The sequence below is a fragment of the Cupressus sempervirens genome, chromosome 9 (genome assembly GCF_028749045.1).
Source record: "Cupressus sempervirens isolate cs-2001-9-10 chromosome 9, ASM2874904v1, whole genome shotgun sequence".
NCBI classification, from domain to species: domain Eukaryota; kingdom Viridiplantae; phylum Streptophyta; class Pinopsida; order Cupressales; family Cupressaceae; genus Cupressus; species Cupressus sempervirens.
In genome coordinates this window covers 663,779,915-663,799,868 of record NC_143126.1, presented here as the reverse complement: position 1 = coordinate 663,799,868, position 19,954 = coordinate 663,779,915, and the positions used below count along the sequence as shown (strand labels likewise).

At 36.4% G+C, this 19,954-nt stretch overlaps 1 protein-coding gene across 5 annotated transcripts in view; it reads left to right on the top strand.

Annotated features, from left to right (window-relative positions):
- Positions 1 to 354: 354 nt before the first annotated feature.
- LOC149540501 (shikimate kinase 3, chloroplastic-like) overlaps positions 355 to 19,954 on the top strand; it is a 150,922-nt gene continuing 131,322 nt past the window's right edge. For all 5 annotated transcript variants that reach the window (XR_016356411.1, XR_016356410.1, XM_089801599.1 and 2 more), the window contains exon 1: positions 355 to 822. Coding sequence is in view for 3 of the 5 variants with exons in the window: in XM_089801599.1 (XP_089657725.1) it covers positions 618 to 822 (205 nt within the window). In the remaining 2 variants the exon portion in view is untranslated. The remainder of the gene's footprint in view (positions 823 to 19,954) is intronic.

Genomic DNA, 19,954 nt, shown 5'->3' with positions numbered 1-19,954 from the left:
TATGTAAATTTGTACAACTTAAAATATATTCAAAATACAAATGTAACAATAATATTTACATGTATAACCAAGATACACATAAATAGAAAACTGAAGATTTTATGACATTTATCTATTAGATCATTTATTATGTAACATTTATCTATTAGATCATTTATTATGTAATTATTGATTAAAATGTAAATGTTTTCCATAGTAAGTGTGCACAGCTATTAAAACACTCCTAGTGGTGCTCCTCCCTAATAAATCGTTTCCTTAAAAAAAGCTCGAAGTAGGAAATTGGAAATGACGCAAATTTAACCGTTACAATGTGTAGATTGTTATTAAAAAAAGAAGCACCCTATCAATGACCTGCGTACACTAGTTGAAAAGAGAATGAACCACAAAACGTGAACGTTGCAACCCTCCTCATCCAGAGCGTTATTTCAAACTGTGCTCAATCGGTCTCCTATTCTGACGTTTTTTCAATATTGTGGGAGTGTTATCTGCAAAGAGAATCCGGATTTCTTTCTTCGCTAATTACACCCCATAAGTTAAATTGTTGTTAATCATCCCAATTTCAATTGGGTAGCTACTGAAATTTATATTGCAACTTGGGGTTTTTTATATCAATTGTGATGGAATTAGCCAGCTTTAGAACGTGTTGCAGAACTTGCATTGGAAAATCCTATCCTCTTTGCACTTTGAAGAACTCAATAACAAGGAGACAATCAGATATTAATCTTAGAAGACGGAACTGTGCACAAGAATTGCGTACCGCGACAGCTTCATTTCATTGCAGAGCGCCCACATTTTTATTTAAATGCTCGCAGGAAGACGCAGGTAATTCTCTGATACTGGTTTCAGTGTGTTTTACGTTAAACCAAACTTATCGTAATAAAGTAAGAAGCCCACATTATGAAATGTTTGACGAATCTGGTAATGTTTTCTAAGCTTTAGCATAGTTGCCTGCCTAGATTGTATGTAAACTGTAGAGGTAGGGAGAGATCAGTTCCATAAGCAAATATTGTAATAAGCACGCCAAAGGTTCTGTTCTGTCAGCTGAATACCGTAAACCTCTGAGGTTGCCCTGGGAATGTGCAAGCCCTATGTCCTAAAGATCAGGGTAACAAGTTTTCTTATTATTTAAGGTATTGGTTAAATCAATGTTATAACTAGATTTATTATACACCTTGCAAGTACTGGACCAATGTTGAGGTATTGTTGTAATGTTATTGTTTAGATGTTGTAATGCCCCGCCAAGGGATCCAAAGAATTAACCTAGAATTTCACTAAGTTTGGTAGCATTTAAAAAAAAAAAAAAAATGAAAGTAATATCATTCACAACTGATACAAGAATAACGGAAGCAATAGCAATAACCATCTAAAAGTAAACATAACATACATAACAGATTACATTCTTTAAGGATCCCTTAACGTTGAATTACATCTAAATCAACTAACATTATTGAATCCATCTAATACAACAACCACATGAAATAATATTAATGATAAGTCCAATGTTTATACATTACATTTCTAAATGCTCAATCATCCATCACAGGGTATGAAAAGATTAAAATAATAAACATATGTGAAATAAGGTACATCATCCTATTCTAATCCATGATACATCAAAGTAAAGATAATCATATGATACACATGACACATCATCATAGAAGATATATATATATACATCCATCATAAAGATCAAACATAATAAACTAAGTGCACAGTTCCTCCCAACCGTAAATAGCATCATTAGACCATTGTGGGTCCTAGCCATCCCTCCTTGCGTCACATTCCAAATCACCGAAGAGATCATCGGTATTAACATAGTAGGAATGTCACTCCTAACATATACTATATCAGATGCAGAAAGTAATCTAACATGCAAATATAAGCATAAGATAACATCATCTAACATATACTAATCATCAATGAAAGGATACATATCCACCATCACGAAGGACGCATCAGCCACGATGTCTCAAACGGATCTCAAATGATAAGAGTGAAAAAACACTACCACTCGACTGCGTGGTACCTAAGTGGTCCACTCCCACCATGCTGAGGAGATCATCTCAAGTCCCAAACAGGCTATCCAAAACACAGCATAAATCTCTATAAGTCAAGGAATCCTAAAAGTATACTAACTCAAAGGTTCCAATCACAAAACCGACATCTAATTCCCAGAGGCACACAAAGACATGTCGGAACCTACTATGCAAGCGGGAAAGTGTCATCGCATACATCATGTAGAAGTTACCCTGGCAGTTAGCTAAACTCCACGGGTCCCTACTGATCCTCATGCGACCACTAGTATCCTCTCATACTGACAAGGCATACTATGGAATGCAAGGTCGCAACCATGTGTTCTCTCTACTCCCATCCTAGACTGTACTAGCACTTGAGGCATGGGCGAGAACAAAACAATTATCTTTTTAGGTTCATTTAGTCAGTATTAGGTGTGAATTTTTTCACTTATTAAACAACTTACAATGAGTTACCCTGGCAGCCTCTTAGGGCCCCGACTCCCATTGCAAGCCACTTCCCGACACTACAAGCAGATAACCTACCCTAAGCTCATGGAATCATAAATCACCCTAGTCCTATACAAGCGACTGGAAAGAAAAATCAAAAGATAATCCAAAATAAGAACATCAAATATCCACAATAATAGCATCAAATCACCATGAGCAACTGAAAAACATCCATAGAAAATCATGACCACAATAGCTCTCTATTGGCAACTGAAGTATCATTGATAATCAAAAGTATCCATTGGTTCTCAATAACCAAAATATATCTCAAATCATACTGATCGAAGACTCCAAAATGGTTGAGTCAAAACATGTCACAACATGACATCATAAATCAACATTTCAGTCCCATCATGGCGACTGGAAAATATCCCAAGGATAACTGATCGATGACTCAAAAATGATTAGGTCAAGTGTCTCATACACAAAAACAACATTCAATATATACAAGCATTTCATAGAGCATTCCATCATGAAATGTCCCTTGCTAATCGAACTAATATTATACTAGGGAATTTTGTTAAATGTTTTGGTTAAATAGGCAAATCTGTGTCATTTGGGTTAAAGTCTAATTCCGTGACACATATAAAAACTTATAATCATGACAAATGCATGTAATAAGCAATCTGTAATATTTCCTTTATTCATCAATATATATGATACTGACATTACATTAGCAGAATATATGTAAGGGAACGTTTGGAACCTGAATAGGTGTGAATCGTCAACGGTTCTTTAGAGCCCTTATTTGCTACTGAATCTCATGACAGTCGATTTCTTTCATAGAAGACAGACCAAACTGTATCGAACCCTTGGAAATATGCAACCCGTGAATAAAGTCGTCACCAATTCCTTAAATATGTCCGTCGGAATTAATCGCAGACTCAGTGAAAGAAACCCGAGGATGGTTGCCGTTTTATTAAGTAAATCGTCCAACCTCTGAAGTGATCGAACTTGATGAATCGCCCAAGTTTAGACCCGAAATCCGTTTCCAAATCTCTTCATGGAAATTGGCGTCTGTGAGTTTATTGTTTCCCGAATTTTCGACCTAGCGATATTTCTTTTTTTTTGGTGCCGAATTAGTCACAAGGAAGGTCACCGGAAATCAGCTGGCCCGCACTTATTTGCTTTGAAGGGAAACGCTGCCTGTAATACTTTCGTTATTGACTGAAATTCCTCCCTTTCGTCTAGAGATGTAAATCAGACTCTAGTCTGATCCCAACCGATATTCTTGCTTCCACTACAGATTTCTGCAATCCTGCACTAACTTGAATGCCGACGATTTATTCCTCTCAGTTAATTGATAATGCAAAAAATCCTTCACTTGGCCTTAGGCCACAGATTTCAACCCTGAGGAGATGACTGTAATGTCACTTCCACTTTTGCAATAATTCGGGTGATATCTCACACCCTCAAAATTGCTTATCGATGGGAGTTTTCGTTCCCAAAGATAACTCGAGAATTCGCAGACCAAATGACTACAAATTGCTCCAACTGAAGAAGAAGTAGAATCCACAAAACCGCTTGTCCAAATGGGTGCCTCTTGTCCTCTATTTATTCACTTTTTGAGAAGTCGCTGGAAGCTTCCAAAACAACTTATTATAATGTATTTTATTATTAATTAACTTTATAAAATTAAATAAATAACTTTATAAAGTTAAAGTACAATCTCAATTCGATATTAAGACAAGTAGGCCCCACTTACTGGATAATAACTTTCTGAGAGCAAGAATGTAATCATTTGTCAACAGAATGACTCTCTCTTCCAAAATTATTTGCCTACGAGAGTCAATGATAGGCAAATCCCTGGTAGAAGTTATGTCGCTAGAAAGGGGACATGACACATCGCATAACCATGGTTGGGTTAATAGAGATTGGAAATAAGACATCATCACGACATCACAATCATAACCCCTGAGCCTCTGGTAGACATCCTATAATTGGTCAACACTAGTTAACCTAAACCCCAAAACAAATAGCATAGAACAAACACAATGCAAGCACATGTTTTGGTTTTGCTAACATTATATACTTGAATTTAAATGTGGAGGTTTCAATTTTCGTTTCGAGTTTTAGATAATGAATGGAGAAACATTTGTACGTTTTTCCCAACCCATGTATTTGTTAAAAAGTTTCTCTCCCAAGACCATTAGACTCAATTTTCTAATTATATTGTTTATATAAACATTGTTCAAAATTGACTCCTATCAAGTTCCAATAATTAATTCAATAAATTGCATAATTAAAACTTCGATTTAACCTTAATTAAACTGAGTTTAATTAAGCTAACTTATTAATATCTTTCCTCTTTAAATAATATTTGACAAAATATTTTAAATCATTTATCTTTTAAAAGAATGACCCATTAATTTAACTTTTTAAATATAATAATAATTATTCATAACTATATATACATATATACTTATATACATACATATATATATATATATATATATATATATATATATATACACATACATAAATATATATATATATATATTAATAATATCAACATTTATAAAAATAAAAAACGAATCACAAAACGCGTATTATCAAAGTCGATACCGCATATGTTAAAAATGCCACCGCAAATGGAGGTACCGTGCGGGCCTGCTGATGCAGGCCTGCGACAATGGCTGCAGAGCTTGCGGTAGCAGTGCCGCCGACCACTACCATAGCGCAGAGGTGGGGGTACGGGCTCGGCCCTCCCCGCCCACCTATTATATGCAAATCGTTTTTTTTATATAAAAATTTATAACATTTTTTCAAAAACGTAAATCGCAATGCGATTAGACATTCGGTCCTCCAATAAAATACATATATGTATATATATATATATATACATATGTATGTATATATATATAAATATTTTTATGTATATATTTATGAGTGTATATATATTTATATAAATATGCAGAGATTAAGCATAGCATTATATATATATATATATATATTTATTTGCAGATCTGAATTAGCATGTTCATATCAATACAATTTTCTAAAGGTTTTCAATTTAAATGAAACCATGAAATATTTTTCTCTCCAAATTTACTCAATAAGTTTGTTAATAGATTTGACTATAATTTAAACCTTAGCCCCGTGTTCTCTTCAGATCTATGCATATAAGGTGTTTTCTCAAATAAATTTTAACTACCCATATTGAGAATGCAAACAACCAAAATATGGAATTCTTCAGAAAACATATGGAAGACACGAAAAAGACAGGAAGTGCAAGATGCGGAAATAGCATAAGCAAAATCACAAGAGTCTACCCGGATTTTGATGCTAATTCGCTCTTCCTCAGAAAACCCGCAGAGCAAACTCCTCCCTTCTCCAAAGTTCTCAAGTCCTCCAATGCTCCAAAACGCTCTCCAAACGCTGTTTCTAAGCTTCTAGGAATGCTTGAATATAAAGAGCTCTCAGGAAGCACCTAGAATGTCTCTAGAAACAACTAGAAGGTGTAGACAACTAAGCATGAGTTTATTCCAACCTTCTAGATGAGTCATTAGGTTGTAAACAACATGTGTTTAATTGGTGCACTAACCCCCGTGTTGTTGACACATGAGAAATAAAAAGGTGCGTTTACTCCTAGGCAAGCTTATAACTCTAATTTAATTTTTTTATAACTTTCATTTTAATTTTTTATAACTTTTATTATTATTATTTATTTATTACTTTATTATTTTTTATAATTATTATTAATTATTAATTTTCTTTTATTTAATTCTTTTTCCTCAATTAATTCTCATTTAATTAATTATAATCAAAATATCAAAGATCATGCTATTATATTAATTTTCTCCAAATAATTAATTTATTAATTAAATCTATTTATTAAGACTTAATTAATAAAAAATTCACCATAGACCTCCAAGATAAAACATGAAAACCCATCATAGAATAATTCATACAAAATTAGTCTAAAGGGTTAAAAATCATGAAATATGTCATCCGACACATTCGGTGGGTAAAATATCTAGATACTTGTCCTACCTCACTAGGACAAATGGTTTAAGGGTTTTGGGATTTGGACTTGAGAATTTATCTCCCTTCTCTTATCATTGAGATAGTGTAATAGGGTACGCTCATCCTGGCAATTCAGGGAAGTCGATACCCGGTACCTGCAACTTGCATAAAAACCATACATGTACATACAATATATAATACTAAGCTAAACAGGCAATGGCAGGAAGTGGTGCATCGTGTAGATCCCGACTAGCAGGTGACTACGACTCCCTTCCTTAACCACATTAGAAACGCCATAAATAAGAACAAACACGCACACCATACACATGCAAGTATAGGGTAAGTATCCATAATAAAACACATGAGATAATAAACCATCTAACTAATCATCATCAATAACTGAAAGCAATGTAATGATCATCATGCATACATGAAATGTAAAGTCTAAATGATCTCATCATATATCAACTGAATCTATAACATAATGTCTGATAGTCTCAAAACAATACCACTAATCCATCAACATAAAACTAGTCTAACATAGTCCGATAATAATAATAACAATATGTCCAGAAAAATGTGAACGAGGGCAGGCACTACAGATGTAGAAATATGCTGCTATCATTAGGATCATTTAGAATATGCCATGAAAATAAGATCCACTACTTTTCTAAATTTTTAGACGCGGTGCAAGTCTCAGTGTGAGGTCCATTGGGACGCTTCAGGATTTATTTTAAAGGAGTAGGGAGTCTTGAAGCAAAATAATTTGCTACATGATTAATTGGGATGCTTCAGGATTTATTTTTAAGGTGTAGGGAGTTTTGAGGTAAAAGAATTTGCTCCATGATTAATTGGAATCTTTTCTTGAGAATAGCAGCACCAATTTTTAGCAAATGCATATATGAATTGTGGGAAAGGTTGAAGGGCTATAAACTACTACCAGTTTAGACTTTTTTTTCTTCCACTTTCAGCCATTTAGAGATTTTCAATTTTTACCAATTCATTTATTATTATTTTTATTTATCTACTCTGTTAAACAATAAAATTTATAAGACCATCAACTTTATATCTTTTGAGACTTAATCTGCTTTAAAAATCATAACACCTCCCATTTCAAAATAATCCTAAAAAATCTCAGCAACACCCAATAAATGTTTCAGTAAGCCCTCCTCCATGTGCCCTAGACTTATGCACAATATTGGGATAGTGTTGTAATTTTAGTAGTTAGCTGTAGATATATTGTAATTTTATTAAAATAAGCTAGAATCTTGTCTAGGGAAATGAGAGCTCCTACTTTTTAGATTTTTAAGGGTGTCTTTTGGCTGGGCTAGAATTTTTCTGTCATATGTCATTCATCTACAATTTTTAGAATCTTGCCAATATATTTAAGGATACTTTTGAGGGAAATAATTTTAGCTCAAATAAAATCAACCAAATGTTTTGACATTTGATGTTACCAAAAGTAAAATGAGACTCCAAATTTGTAAAACTTTGGAGTTCAAGCTTCAAACAAAATCTATGAAACCATTTGCTTGTAGAAGCTCCAAAAAATACAGCACTTGGAAAATATTTTGAGAAGCCTCCTTCCACAAGTCGGCTATCTAAGAGCATTAAAATAACAGTTAAAAAATTGATTAGCCACCTTGAAATATGACACTCCATTTTGGGAAGGTGAAAGGGCACAATTTTTCTTTAGAATCTTTTCGCACATGGTGCCCTTGGCGAGCTGTAGATATATTGTAATTTTATTAAAATAAGCTAGAATCCTGTCTAGGGAAATGAGAGCTCCTACTTTTTAGATTTTTAAGGGTGTCTTTTGGTTGGGCTAGAATTTTTCTGTCACATGTCATTCATCTACAATTTTTAGAATCTTGCCAATATATTTAAGGATACTTTTGAGGGAAATAATTTTAGGTCAAATAAAATCAACCAAATGTTTTGACATTTGATGTTACCAAAAGTAAAATGAGACCCCAAATTTGTAAAACTTTGGAGTTCAAGTTTCAAACAAAATCTATGAAACCATTTGCTTGTAGAAGCTCCAAAAAATACAGCACTTGGAAAATATTTTGAGAAGCCTCCTTCCACAAGTCCACTATCTAAGAGCATTAAAATAACAGTTAAAAAATTGATTAGCCACCTTGAAATATGACACTTCATTTTGGGAAGGTGAAAGGGCACAATTTGTCTTTAGAATCTTTTCGCACATGGTGCCCTTGGTGAGGTGGATCCCTCTTGCACATGACTCTCTTGGAATACCACTTGGTGGTTATGTAATTTCAAGGCTTGGGTGGGTAGCTTTGACATCGTAGGTTTGGAGAGTGGTTGGGCTGCATGTGTGTTTTGAGCCCTTGTTGAGGCGGATCCCTCTTGCATGTGGCTCTCTTGGAATACTACTTGATGGTTTTACTTAAACCCAAACTTCATAAATTGGAGGCTTAGATGAGTAGTTCTGGGATTGCAGCTTGAAGGAGAGTTATTGGGCTGAATGTATGTTCTAAGCCCTTGGTGAGGTGGATCCCTCTTGCATGTGGCTCTATTGGAATGCCACTCAATGAGATCCTTATTAAAGTAGGATCTATCTAACCTAAAGTAGATTCTTTTATCTCCGTTCTGAAAATTAGACTAGGTGAACCAAAAGCCTTTTAGATTGTTGCCTTAATTCAGCAAGAGGATCAATAAGATTGAGCTTGTTCAACATTCTGTTCCAAAAGTACTGCTCATTGCTTTTCCATTCAAATTTTAATCCACCAGCTTTATCTTGGGATCTCTGCACCATATTGAAGTCACCGGCCAAAATCCATGGAATATTAGATAGAGATGATAACCACTGCCACAGCTTAATTCTGTCTGGATGGTCATTAGGGGCATAAATAGAACAGATTCCAAATTCAAAATCTTCAATCTTGAAAGAGATCCTAGAAGATTTATTACAAGGGGAGTTACCCCATTGACTGATATTCTTCCTCCATTTAGGTTTTACTAGGATAGAGGTACCTCCTTTGCCTTTAGGGTGCTTGGTAGAGAATGCTGCAGCATCCTTCCATATACATTTCAGAGCAAAGCCTACAACTTTGACTTCTTGAAGTAGAATGATATCAATGTCTTGAACACAGTTTAGGAATCTCTTGACAATGTATTTCATATCTGAGGACTCAAGACCTCTGACATTCTAAGATGCAAGTTTCAACTTGTCCATGGGCAATCTTATTTATTAGTATCCATGGGGGTCTGAAATCCCTTGAAGTAGTTAGGCATTTTAGTTCTAGCCAGCCACTTTGGAGGGCTTTGTGTTGCCATCGACTAAAGGGGGTCTGCCTATTTTTCTCCTAACCACTTCAACATTATCCAATATGAGAGGATCATCCCTTTTAGGTTTCCTCTTCTCCTCCTTTTCTACATTGAAGACAAATGTATCATCCTCCATTGTACCATCTTCCTTGGAGCCTTCCCCTATTCCATTCTTTGGAGGGACAACAAGCTGCATCTCCTCTGAATTGCAGTTATCCCCTTGATTAGGTTGGGAGGGAGATTGAATGTCTTTATGGGTAATATTAGTTATTTCCCCTTCCTCAACATGGCTAGAGATAATAGAGGCAACATGGATAACAATGATAGAGTAGTCATGGAGCCTTTCTTCCTCACTAAGGCAGTTAAGAGTATGGATAATGGGAGCCTCGCAAGGACTCACCTCCTCAACATCCACAATAGCATCCTTCTAGGGGGCAACTGGAATAGAAGAGGCAACCTCTTCTCTACCCAAGATTAAAATAGATAAAGATTTCAAAACATATGGGGATGCAACATTGCTAGCTTTCTCAGCCCTCTCTTTCAAGGTCTGTAGGGTTAATTGCTGGGCATTGAGAGGCTGAGAATTACAAGAAGGAGATTTGGAACCAAGCTTAAAGTCAATTGAGTGGACATTTAGAAGAGATGTTAGCCCTTGCAAAGATGATACCAAGTCAGACCCCTTACGGTCAGATGATGGTTTGACAAAATGATCTTTCAACTTATCAAGGGAGGCTTGAATTTTTTCAGAGTCTTTCAGCCATTGTGATGCTTTGGGTCGAGAGAAATTTGCTTGGGTTCTGGGCGGGAAGGCACAATAATTGACTTGACTTTAGGTGGAAGCTTAGGGGGAGCCGACTCATTCTGGAGATGCGATTTTTTAGCTAGAAGAGGGCACACCTTCCTCCTATGGCCTTCTCTTTTGTACAAATAGCGAGCGTTGAGACCACTTAATAGGGCAATGAATGAGTGACTCTCCAACGTCTAAGAAAATGCTTTCTGGGGCTTCCTTGCCAGGGTAAATAGAATTAAGAACTCTTACATCTGCATTTGGAATTGAAGTGTTTGAATGATCAGTTTTTATGACTCTACCAATTGGTTCGAGGAGTTGTGGGATGAAGTTCCCGACAAAGGGCAACATGTTACTGATTGTTATCCATCTAGGGCTGGCTAGAGCCAAAATTTATTTGTTAATAGAATCAAGAGACCACAACAAAGCCCTAAATTCGACATTACCAACTTTCCAAAATTGCTTTTTGGGAGTCATGGTTGCAAAAAATCAAATTAAATAAGCCCCTTTTCAACATTCGACAGAAAGAGAAGTGATGCCCTAATTTATGCCCCCACACTCTCTGAAACCAGTCATTTAGGAAATTTCTTGATGACAATTTGAGTGGGTCCAAAGCAACAAAAAAAATAGTCGCGCTCTTAAGCCTATTTTTCTCCTTATCTAACTCTACCCTCATCTAGTCACAAGGTTTAATAACAAAAGAGTGTAAAGTTGAATCCTTACCTCCATCTCCTTCTTGGAATGTTGAGCGGTGGAAGTTGAGATGACTTTGATGAACTTGGTGTCGGCTGGGATGAGATGGATACCTTGTAGCACTTCCTTGAATGAGATGGGTCGTTCTCCATCAGCTTGGTTTCTTGCACCTTCCCTTTGTTCTCCATTAGAATGCTTTTAGGATTTGTGAGAGTGGAGCCATCTTTACATACACAGTCAATTTTGTCCTTGAATTTCTTATATCTCAATACTTTGAAGAAGAACTTAGAACCTTTATCACCCATCTTTAATCCTTTGTTTCCATATCTAAGCTTGACACTTTGAATCCTTTTAGTTTGAAGTTTCCTCAAATCATGTTGAACTTTACAGACAAAATCCGCAGTTCGAGGATTAGATGGTTGGCTCTGAACTAATGCCTCGGCTGACTATAAGGAATTGATAAGAGAGAGTTCCAAGGCTTTGCTATTTTTAGCTCTCCTTTTGCCAATAGTTTTAAACAATTTCTGCCAAGAATTAATAGTTTGAGTCCACTTATTGATAGGATCTTTATGAACATAGACAGAGTAGTTATACCGATGAACAATTTTAACAGCTGCCAAGATATCTTGGTCATCTAGGAGTGAAGCATTGAGGGCAAAGGATTTAGAGTATTTGACTTTAGGATTAACACATCCAAGTTTGAAAATTTCAACCAGGATGGGGTGATGACCTGAAAGAGAATAGGGCAGAATCAGCGGGTTTGATACAGCTGAAGAGATCCTTCTTAAAGTAGAATCTATCTAGCCTGGAGTAGATTCTTTTATCTCCTTTCTGAAAATTAGACTAGGTGAACCAAAAGCCTTTAGATTGTTGCCTTAATTTAGCAAGAGGATCAATAAGATTGAGCTTGTTCAACATTCTGTTCCAAAAGTATTGCTCATTGCTTTCCCATTCAAATTTTAATCCACCAGCTTTATCTTGGGATCTCTCTACCATATTGAAGTCACCGACCAAAATCCATGGAATATTAGGTAGAGAGGATAACCACTGCCATAGCTTAATTCCATCTAGATGGTCATTAGGGGCATAAATAGAATTGATTCCAAATTCCAAATCTTTTATCTTGAAAGAGACCCAAGAAGATCTATTACAAGGGGAGTTACCCCATCAACTGATATTCTTCCTCCATTTGGGTCCTACTAGGATAGAGGTACCTCCTTTGCCTTTAGGGTGCTTGGTAGAGAATGTTGCAGCATCCTTCCATATACATTTCAGAGCAAAGCCTACAACTTTGACTTCTTGAAGCAAAATGATATCAATGTCTTGAGCCTAGTTTAGGAATCTCTTGACAATGTATTTCCTATCTCAGGACTCAAGACCTCTGACATTCTAAGATGCAAGTTTCAACTTGTACATTGGCAATCTTACTTATTAATATCCATGGGGGTTTGAAACCCCTTGAAGTAGTTAGGCATTTTAGTTCTAGCCACTTTGGAGGGCTTGGTGTTGTCATCGACTAGAGGGGGTATACCTCTCTTTCTCCTAACCACTTCAACATTATCCAATATCAAAAAATCATTCTTTTTAGGTTTTCTCTTCTCCTTCTTTTCTACATTGAAGGCAAATGTATCATCCTCCAACATACCATTTGCCTTGGAGCCTTCCCCTATTCCATTCTCTGGAGCGACAACAAGCTGCATCTCTTCTAAATTGCAGTTACCCACTCGATTAGGCTGGGAGGGAGATTGAATGTCTTTATGGGTAATATTAGTTAATTCCTCTTCCTCAACATGGCCAATGTTTACCGCATAAATTAATTAAGAAACGCAGACAGACAAAGAATACGAACATGAACAGCAACCAACAGAACTCTTATTATTATTCGCATATGCCCACAGTACATTATGCTTCCATGGTAAGATCTATGATGTCTACAATGCTTCCCGAAGGGGTTATAAATACTTTCCGAGGAACCTTCCCGAAGGTATCCGTCGGCCACATACAACATGTCGCTACATAACAAAACCTTTCCGAAGGTACCTGTCGGCTACATAACAAGAACTTTTCCAAAGGGACCTGTCGGCCGATACACAATTTCTACCGATGACAGCCAAAGATAACAAAGGCAATAGGGATGACAATGATAGAGTAGTCATGGAGCCTTTCTTCCTCATTGAGGCAATCAAGAGTATGGATAATGGGAGCCTCGTAGGGACTCACCTCCTCAGCCTCCATAACAAAATCCTTCTGAGGGGCAATTGGAATAGAAGAGGCAACCTATTCTCTACCCAAGATTAAAAGAGAGAAATATTTGAAAATAGATAGGGATGTGACATTGCTAGCTTTCTCAACCCTCTCTTTCAAGGTGTGTAGGGCTAATTGTTGGGCATTGAGAGGCTAAGAATTACAAGGAGATTTGGAAGCAAGCCCAAAGTCAATTGATTGGACATCTGGAAGAGATGTTAGCCCTTGCAAAGATGAGGCCAAGTTAGACCCCTTCGATGGTTTGACAAACTAATCTTTCAAATGATCGAGGGAGTCTTGAATATTTCTAGAGTCTTTCAGCCATTTTGATGCTTCGGGGTCGAGAGAAATTTGTTGGGTTCCGAGCGAGAAGGCACAATAACTGATTTGACTTTAGGTAGAAGCTTAGGGGGAGCCGACTCATTCCAGAGTTGCGATTTTTTAGCTAGAAGAGGGCACACCTTCCTCCTATGGCCTTCTCTTGTGCACAAATAGCAAGCGTTGAAACCACCCATGAAGGTAATAGGGCAATAGATGGGCGATTCTCCAACATCTAAGAAAATGCTTTATGGGGCTTCCTTGCCAGGGTAAATAGAAATAAGAACTCTTACATCTGCATTTGGAATTAAAGTGTTTGACTGATCAGCTTTAATGAGTCTACCAATTGGTTCGAGCAGTTGTGGGATGAAGTTTTTGACAAAGGGTGGCAGGTTATTGACCATAATCCATCTGGGGTTGGCTAGAGCCAAAATTTAATTGTTAATAGAATCAAGTGACCATGGTGAAGCCCTAAATTCGACATTACTAACTTCCCAAAATTGCTTTTTGACAATTGCTTTTTGGGAGTCAGGGTTGCATAAACTCAAAATAAACAAGCCCCTTTGCAACATTCAACAGAAAGAGAAGTGATGCCCTAATTTATGCCCCCACACTCTCTGAAATCAGTCATTTAGGAAATTTCTTGATGACAATTTGAGTGGGTCCAAAGCAGCAAAAAAAATAGCAGTGTTCTTAATCCTATTTTTCTCCTTATCTAACTCTACCCTCATTTGATCATTATGTTTTATAACAATAGAGGGTAAAGTTGATTCCTTACCTCCATCTCCTTGGGAAGGTTGAGTGGCAGAAGTTGAGATGTCTTTGACGAACTTGGTGTCGGCTAGGATGGGATGGATACCTTGCAACACTTGCTTGAATGAGATGGATCGTTCTCCATTTCTTGCACCTTCCCTTTGTTCTCCATGACAAGTAGTGACTTGATAATGTGGAGCAGACTAGGTGTTGTTTAGAAATGAAAAAGAAGTGGCATTATGGTGATACTTAAATGTAGCTGGGATCAAGCTTTTAAGGCGGTTGGCCTTTGCAACCCTAGCGTAACCGAGGCCATTAAAGCCTCGTATGGAGGAGAGTAATGAGGGCTCTATGTATGCTCAGTTGCAGAGCCCTCTCCTCTCTCGTTTCATTTGGACCCTACCAGATACTCATACTTATGATATCTATGACTATTATTATTTAATATTTGTATAATTCAAGTTAGAACTCTTCCATTTGTTCATTCAAGTAATTAAAATTTTAATATTTATTGTTCAATGTTTAATGTAGTGTTCAAGTATTTTAATTTTAGTACATCAGTATTTTAGTGTTTACATCTTTGTCTTATATTGTTATACATATTTTCACAACTAGCATTTGAAGTACCACATGTATAGAATATAGTATATACACAGCCAACCCCCTTCTCGTCCCCAAATTGAGGCCCCTTTGTCCCCCTTGTTTGGAAACTTGTCCCTGTGTCTCAATGTCCTCCTATCCCCTAGGGTGGTGTAACTATGTATATTACATATAAATTTATAAATTTATAAATATATAATACATACATACATACATACATACGTATATACATACATATATCTATCTATCTATCTATATATATGTAGGATATACATTATTCTATATGTAAATTTATACACATTTACAAAACATACATAAAATGTATAGAATACATATACAAAATAAATATACATTTTTTTGGTTGGTAATAGTTGATTTCATTTAATTTTATTATAGAGTTGATGTATATTTTGTTGTACTATAGAGTTAATGTATATTTTATTGTATTGTAGAGTTATTTTATTATAGAGTTAAACGGGAAAAGGCTTGGCCCGAACCAAGGGTGCTAACAACCCAGGGTACCACCATCCCAAAGAGAAGGAATGATCCATTACCAGGCCACACAATAAAAAAACCATTCAGCACTGAGTACAAAATGTTAAGTTCTGATCTTTGCACCACCCTTAGAATGGGACCAGAGAACCATATCAAAGGGATCTTTCTTTGTTTTTTTTCCCTTAAATAGTGTGCCAACAATCTTAAAGCTTGGTAGCTTCATTCATCCAATCCAAAGGTGTAACATCGGGAAATCCCGCATCATCCCCCTTACATGATTCCACATGCTGAATTATACCTCCCATAGGCTTTGAAGCCATCTCCCTTTCATGAAACCTTGATTGCCTATGTTTCTCCCTTCCTTTGGGAGTTCCAACACCCTTGGCTTGAGACAACTCCCTTACATCTCCTACCAAACTAGAATGAACATTGTGCTTTACTGATTCCACAACCTTAGATGGGGATTTCAAGGGCTTATGTACCGTTTCCTCAGCAAAAACTTGAGAAAAGCTCCTTTACTTCCCAACCTTCTCTACTGTATAATGTTGTTTAGAGTCATCTTTCCACCAAAAAGCCTTCTATTGCACTCTATCTCTGCCACTTTGTGAAGCCATATGCTTTGTTCTAAAGCAACTTTTATAGCTAAAGGGGGACTCTTTCATAGTCCAAAGATTTAACCCAACAACTTTTGGAGATTTAATTGAGATTCAACCAGAAATGCCTCAAATGTGATGTTCCCAACACTTTTGTACGCTACAGAAAAGCTCGTGCAACAAACTCCCTTCTTTGTAGGATGACACTATCAATTGTATGTCGTCTCTATTGACATTGTGCACCTATGATCGCCATATGACCTCCCTTGGATGTTACTTGACAATAATACGACCTCTGTACGATAAGATGTTAAGACCATACAACCCCCACATAGTCCACCTCATATGATAGATACACTCTCCTCCACGCAATTCCTCCACTCACTTGTATAGAAGGATGATGCTTGTACGACCAAAGTTGACCAACCATACAACTAATAATGGTCCACTGTGTATATATGATCAAGTGCCTAAAACACTCCACCCATACAGTTAAGCAATCAACACTCCACTGCACAATAGGATAACTCCCACAAGAATTCCCACACTTGTGATATTAATAACCTCGGCTTTGAGAAGACTTTTCTATCATGTAGCAGATAAATACAAGATGTTCAACACTATTAGTATGTGTGAGATGTAAATATAAATAATGATGCCACAAACAAAATACTAGAATGCTTCAATTATGAATATCAATTCAAAACACAATATCGGATACCATTGCCTAATGCCACTTTGTCTTTGAATGAACACTTCACAAATTTGAAGCATAATGAAGCATAGGTGAAATATTTGAAGCAATATCTCCAACAATAGACTTGGGTGAGGGATGACACCTGCCAAAACTACAAATAAAGAATACAGAGGATCTTCTACTTCCGAAATTTGTATACAATCAAACATTCAATTCCAATTGGAACTGTAGATACAAAAGAAACATAAAACTCCATGATAACTACCCACAATGCCAACGATTGCCTTATAAAGGCCTCCGAGAAGTTTTGGGAAGCTTGCCAATGGTTGACATCTTTATATTTCTTATATTATTATTTTGGCCTCCTTTTATTTTATAACTAAATTAATTAATTAAAGATGTCCTTTATAATATTATTTTATTTTTGGGACCACTTAGTTAATTAAAGTCACTTTGTTAAAATTGGGGACATTATAGTGCTCCCAACCCAAAGATTGCTTGTCCTTAAGCAATCTGCAAACTTCAGGATCCCAAACCATGCGTGGACTTCAGTAGCCATATTTGCAGAAATCTCCATGCCACAACATGACATGTGCATCTATCTTGGATGTAGGTGAGAAGAGTAAACCTCGACCAAGCTTCAGCTGCTCCACTCTGATATAAACATTATCATGCCTAGAGTCATCAGAATCCTATTGAAGCCAATCATCAAGCACATCAAGGTTCATATCCCAAGCTTTCATGCTATCATGCCAATCAACCATTTTCTAAAATTGATGGTCTAGAATCTAATCGTGCAGGTGCAACTTGTTATTCATGAGGAAACCACTCACACGAAGAGATTGCAATCATGCATGCCTCATGCCTAATCAAAGTGTAGACTCCATATCAACCAATAATAGAGATTGCACCTAGAAGATATCATCGATAGAGTTTTCATGCCCATGAAGCTGATCAATTGTGATAGGGCTTTCTCATTCGTAGGATCATTGATAGAGCTTGCTTTTCCATCAAAATGATTGACGGGTGTTGTTGATGCGTGTTTTATGACCCACCGAATAGTAGAACAAAATACTGAAATATCTTATTCTCTCTTGAATGAAGTCTTGTGTATGTTAAGATTGCTAGAAGATCATATGATGACTTCAAGGTTTCTTCTACGCTAGGCCTTGACTATGGATAAGCTCAGTGGTTGATTGTGATTTGCTGATGATCACAAGGGGCCTTATGTGTGTTTACTTAGATTCATTTGAAACCATATTGGATGTGGGAGCTATTTAAGGGTTTTGCAATAAAATACCTTTTTTTTTGGATTTTCACAAATTATGTAGAAATTAAATGGGATAGGGTTTAGAGATTCCATTCTACTCCTAAGGGAAGTGATGACAATAAATGGTATTTTGGTGGACAAACTCCTTAATTTTCCGAGCTCCACTTCGCCAAGTTATACTACAATTTTCCGTGAACTCGTGCAATCTTCAAGGGTTATGCCAAAGATTTTCATACTGCCACATACACCATCATTACAAACAATGTATATGAAGGATAGAAGTTAAACATATGCATGAAAGAGGTTTAGGTTAACTTTGCACAACAATTTCCACTTCCACTGGTTCTAGTAGACCATTGCCACATGCATCTTTTAGAGATAGTTATTTTGTGCACAAAAGCACACCTGGAGCACAATCATCAGTGAGGGTACTGGGTGTAATAGTGATGTGCGTTGGCAATTCGACATTCAATGTGCTGATTTTTGCATTTTTGGCTTAAAGAAAACAAAGAAAAAAGAATCAATTACCTGGCTGCAACAAATGGAATGTTGCAAAAGTACCAAAATTTGCAAATCTCTTTTCTGGCAGCATCATGAATCTCCTTGTTCAAACCCATGCCCTCAAGCGTGGGTTGGGAGCCAGGAGTACTGTAGGGCACAAAGTAACTATCCATTCTATTTTTCCGCACTCTAGGCTGTAATAGGTTGGAGTTGGACTCAGTCTCAGTATAAGATCGACTAGCACTAGCATTCACATGAGCATTAGAACTAGGACGAAAAGAAGGCCTGGAAGAACCCTCTCTAATAGAACCTACGGATGCGGAAGCTAATGCAGATGTAGATGCGGCTACGGGAGCATGGGAGCCAATAGCCCTTAACCCTTCAAGTTGCATTTTCTTATTCAATTTCTCTTGTTCAATTTTTTCTAATGCCACTAAACAAGTGCGATTTGCCTCAGCAGTTTGTTGAGTGCAAATTGTAACATCATGTCCAATTATAGCAGCAATGTGGTATTTCAATCTATAAATACCTCCATAATTTATTTCTTTACAAAACATACATTTCGTTTGAAATTTGCTTCTTCCAGAAAACTCTTTGTTATATTTCCAACATTCATCTTTTTTACCCATTGTGGAAAATGAAAGCAAAGGGCTGCTGCAATAAAAAAATTCATGTAAAATATCAAAGTTTGAAACTAATAAACAAAAGCTACAAAACAACAAACCCTAGTTTGCAATTTAGTAAAATTTAAAAACCTTCAAGATTTGCAAATGAAAACTAAAAAATTGTAACAAAAAATGCATTATACACTAACATGCAAAAAAAAACAGCACTTACCTCTTGCAAATGAGTTGAGGAGTGTGATATTGACTCCTTAATGCTCCCAATGCAATTTATGGCCTCTCCAGATGGACTTATGATCTCTTTGGTGCTTTTTCTTCTTGCGGGTTGGAAACCTGTGGTTTTTCTTTTCTCTTCTTCTCTCTCACTTTTCCTCTCTTCTACTCATGCTTAACAATTAGAAGGCCCTTTAGGGTTAAAACAAAGAGAAAAGGCTAAAAAGAAAAGAATAAAAATATGTATTTTAAAAAAAAAATTCAATGCAACTTTATGGGCTACCACGGCTGATTCAGGCAATTTTTGGCATGAATTGCCTGAATCAGCGATCTTGAACTCATCTAGATTTTATAGTAGAACTCTACTGTTTAGCACATTATCTAAGAG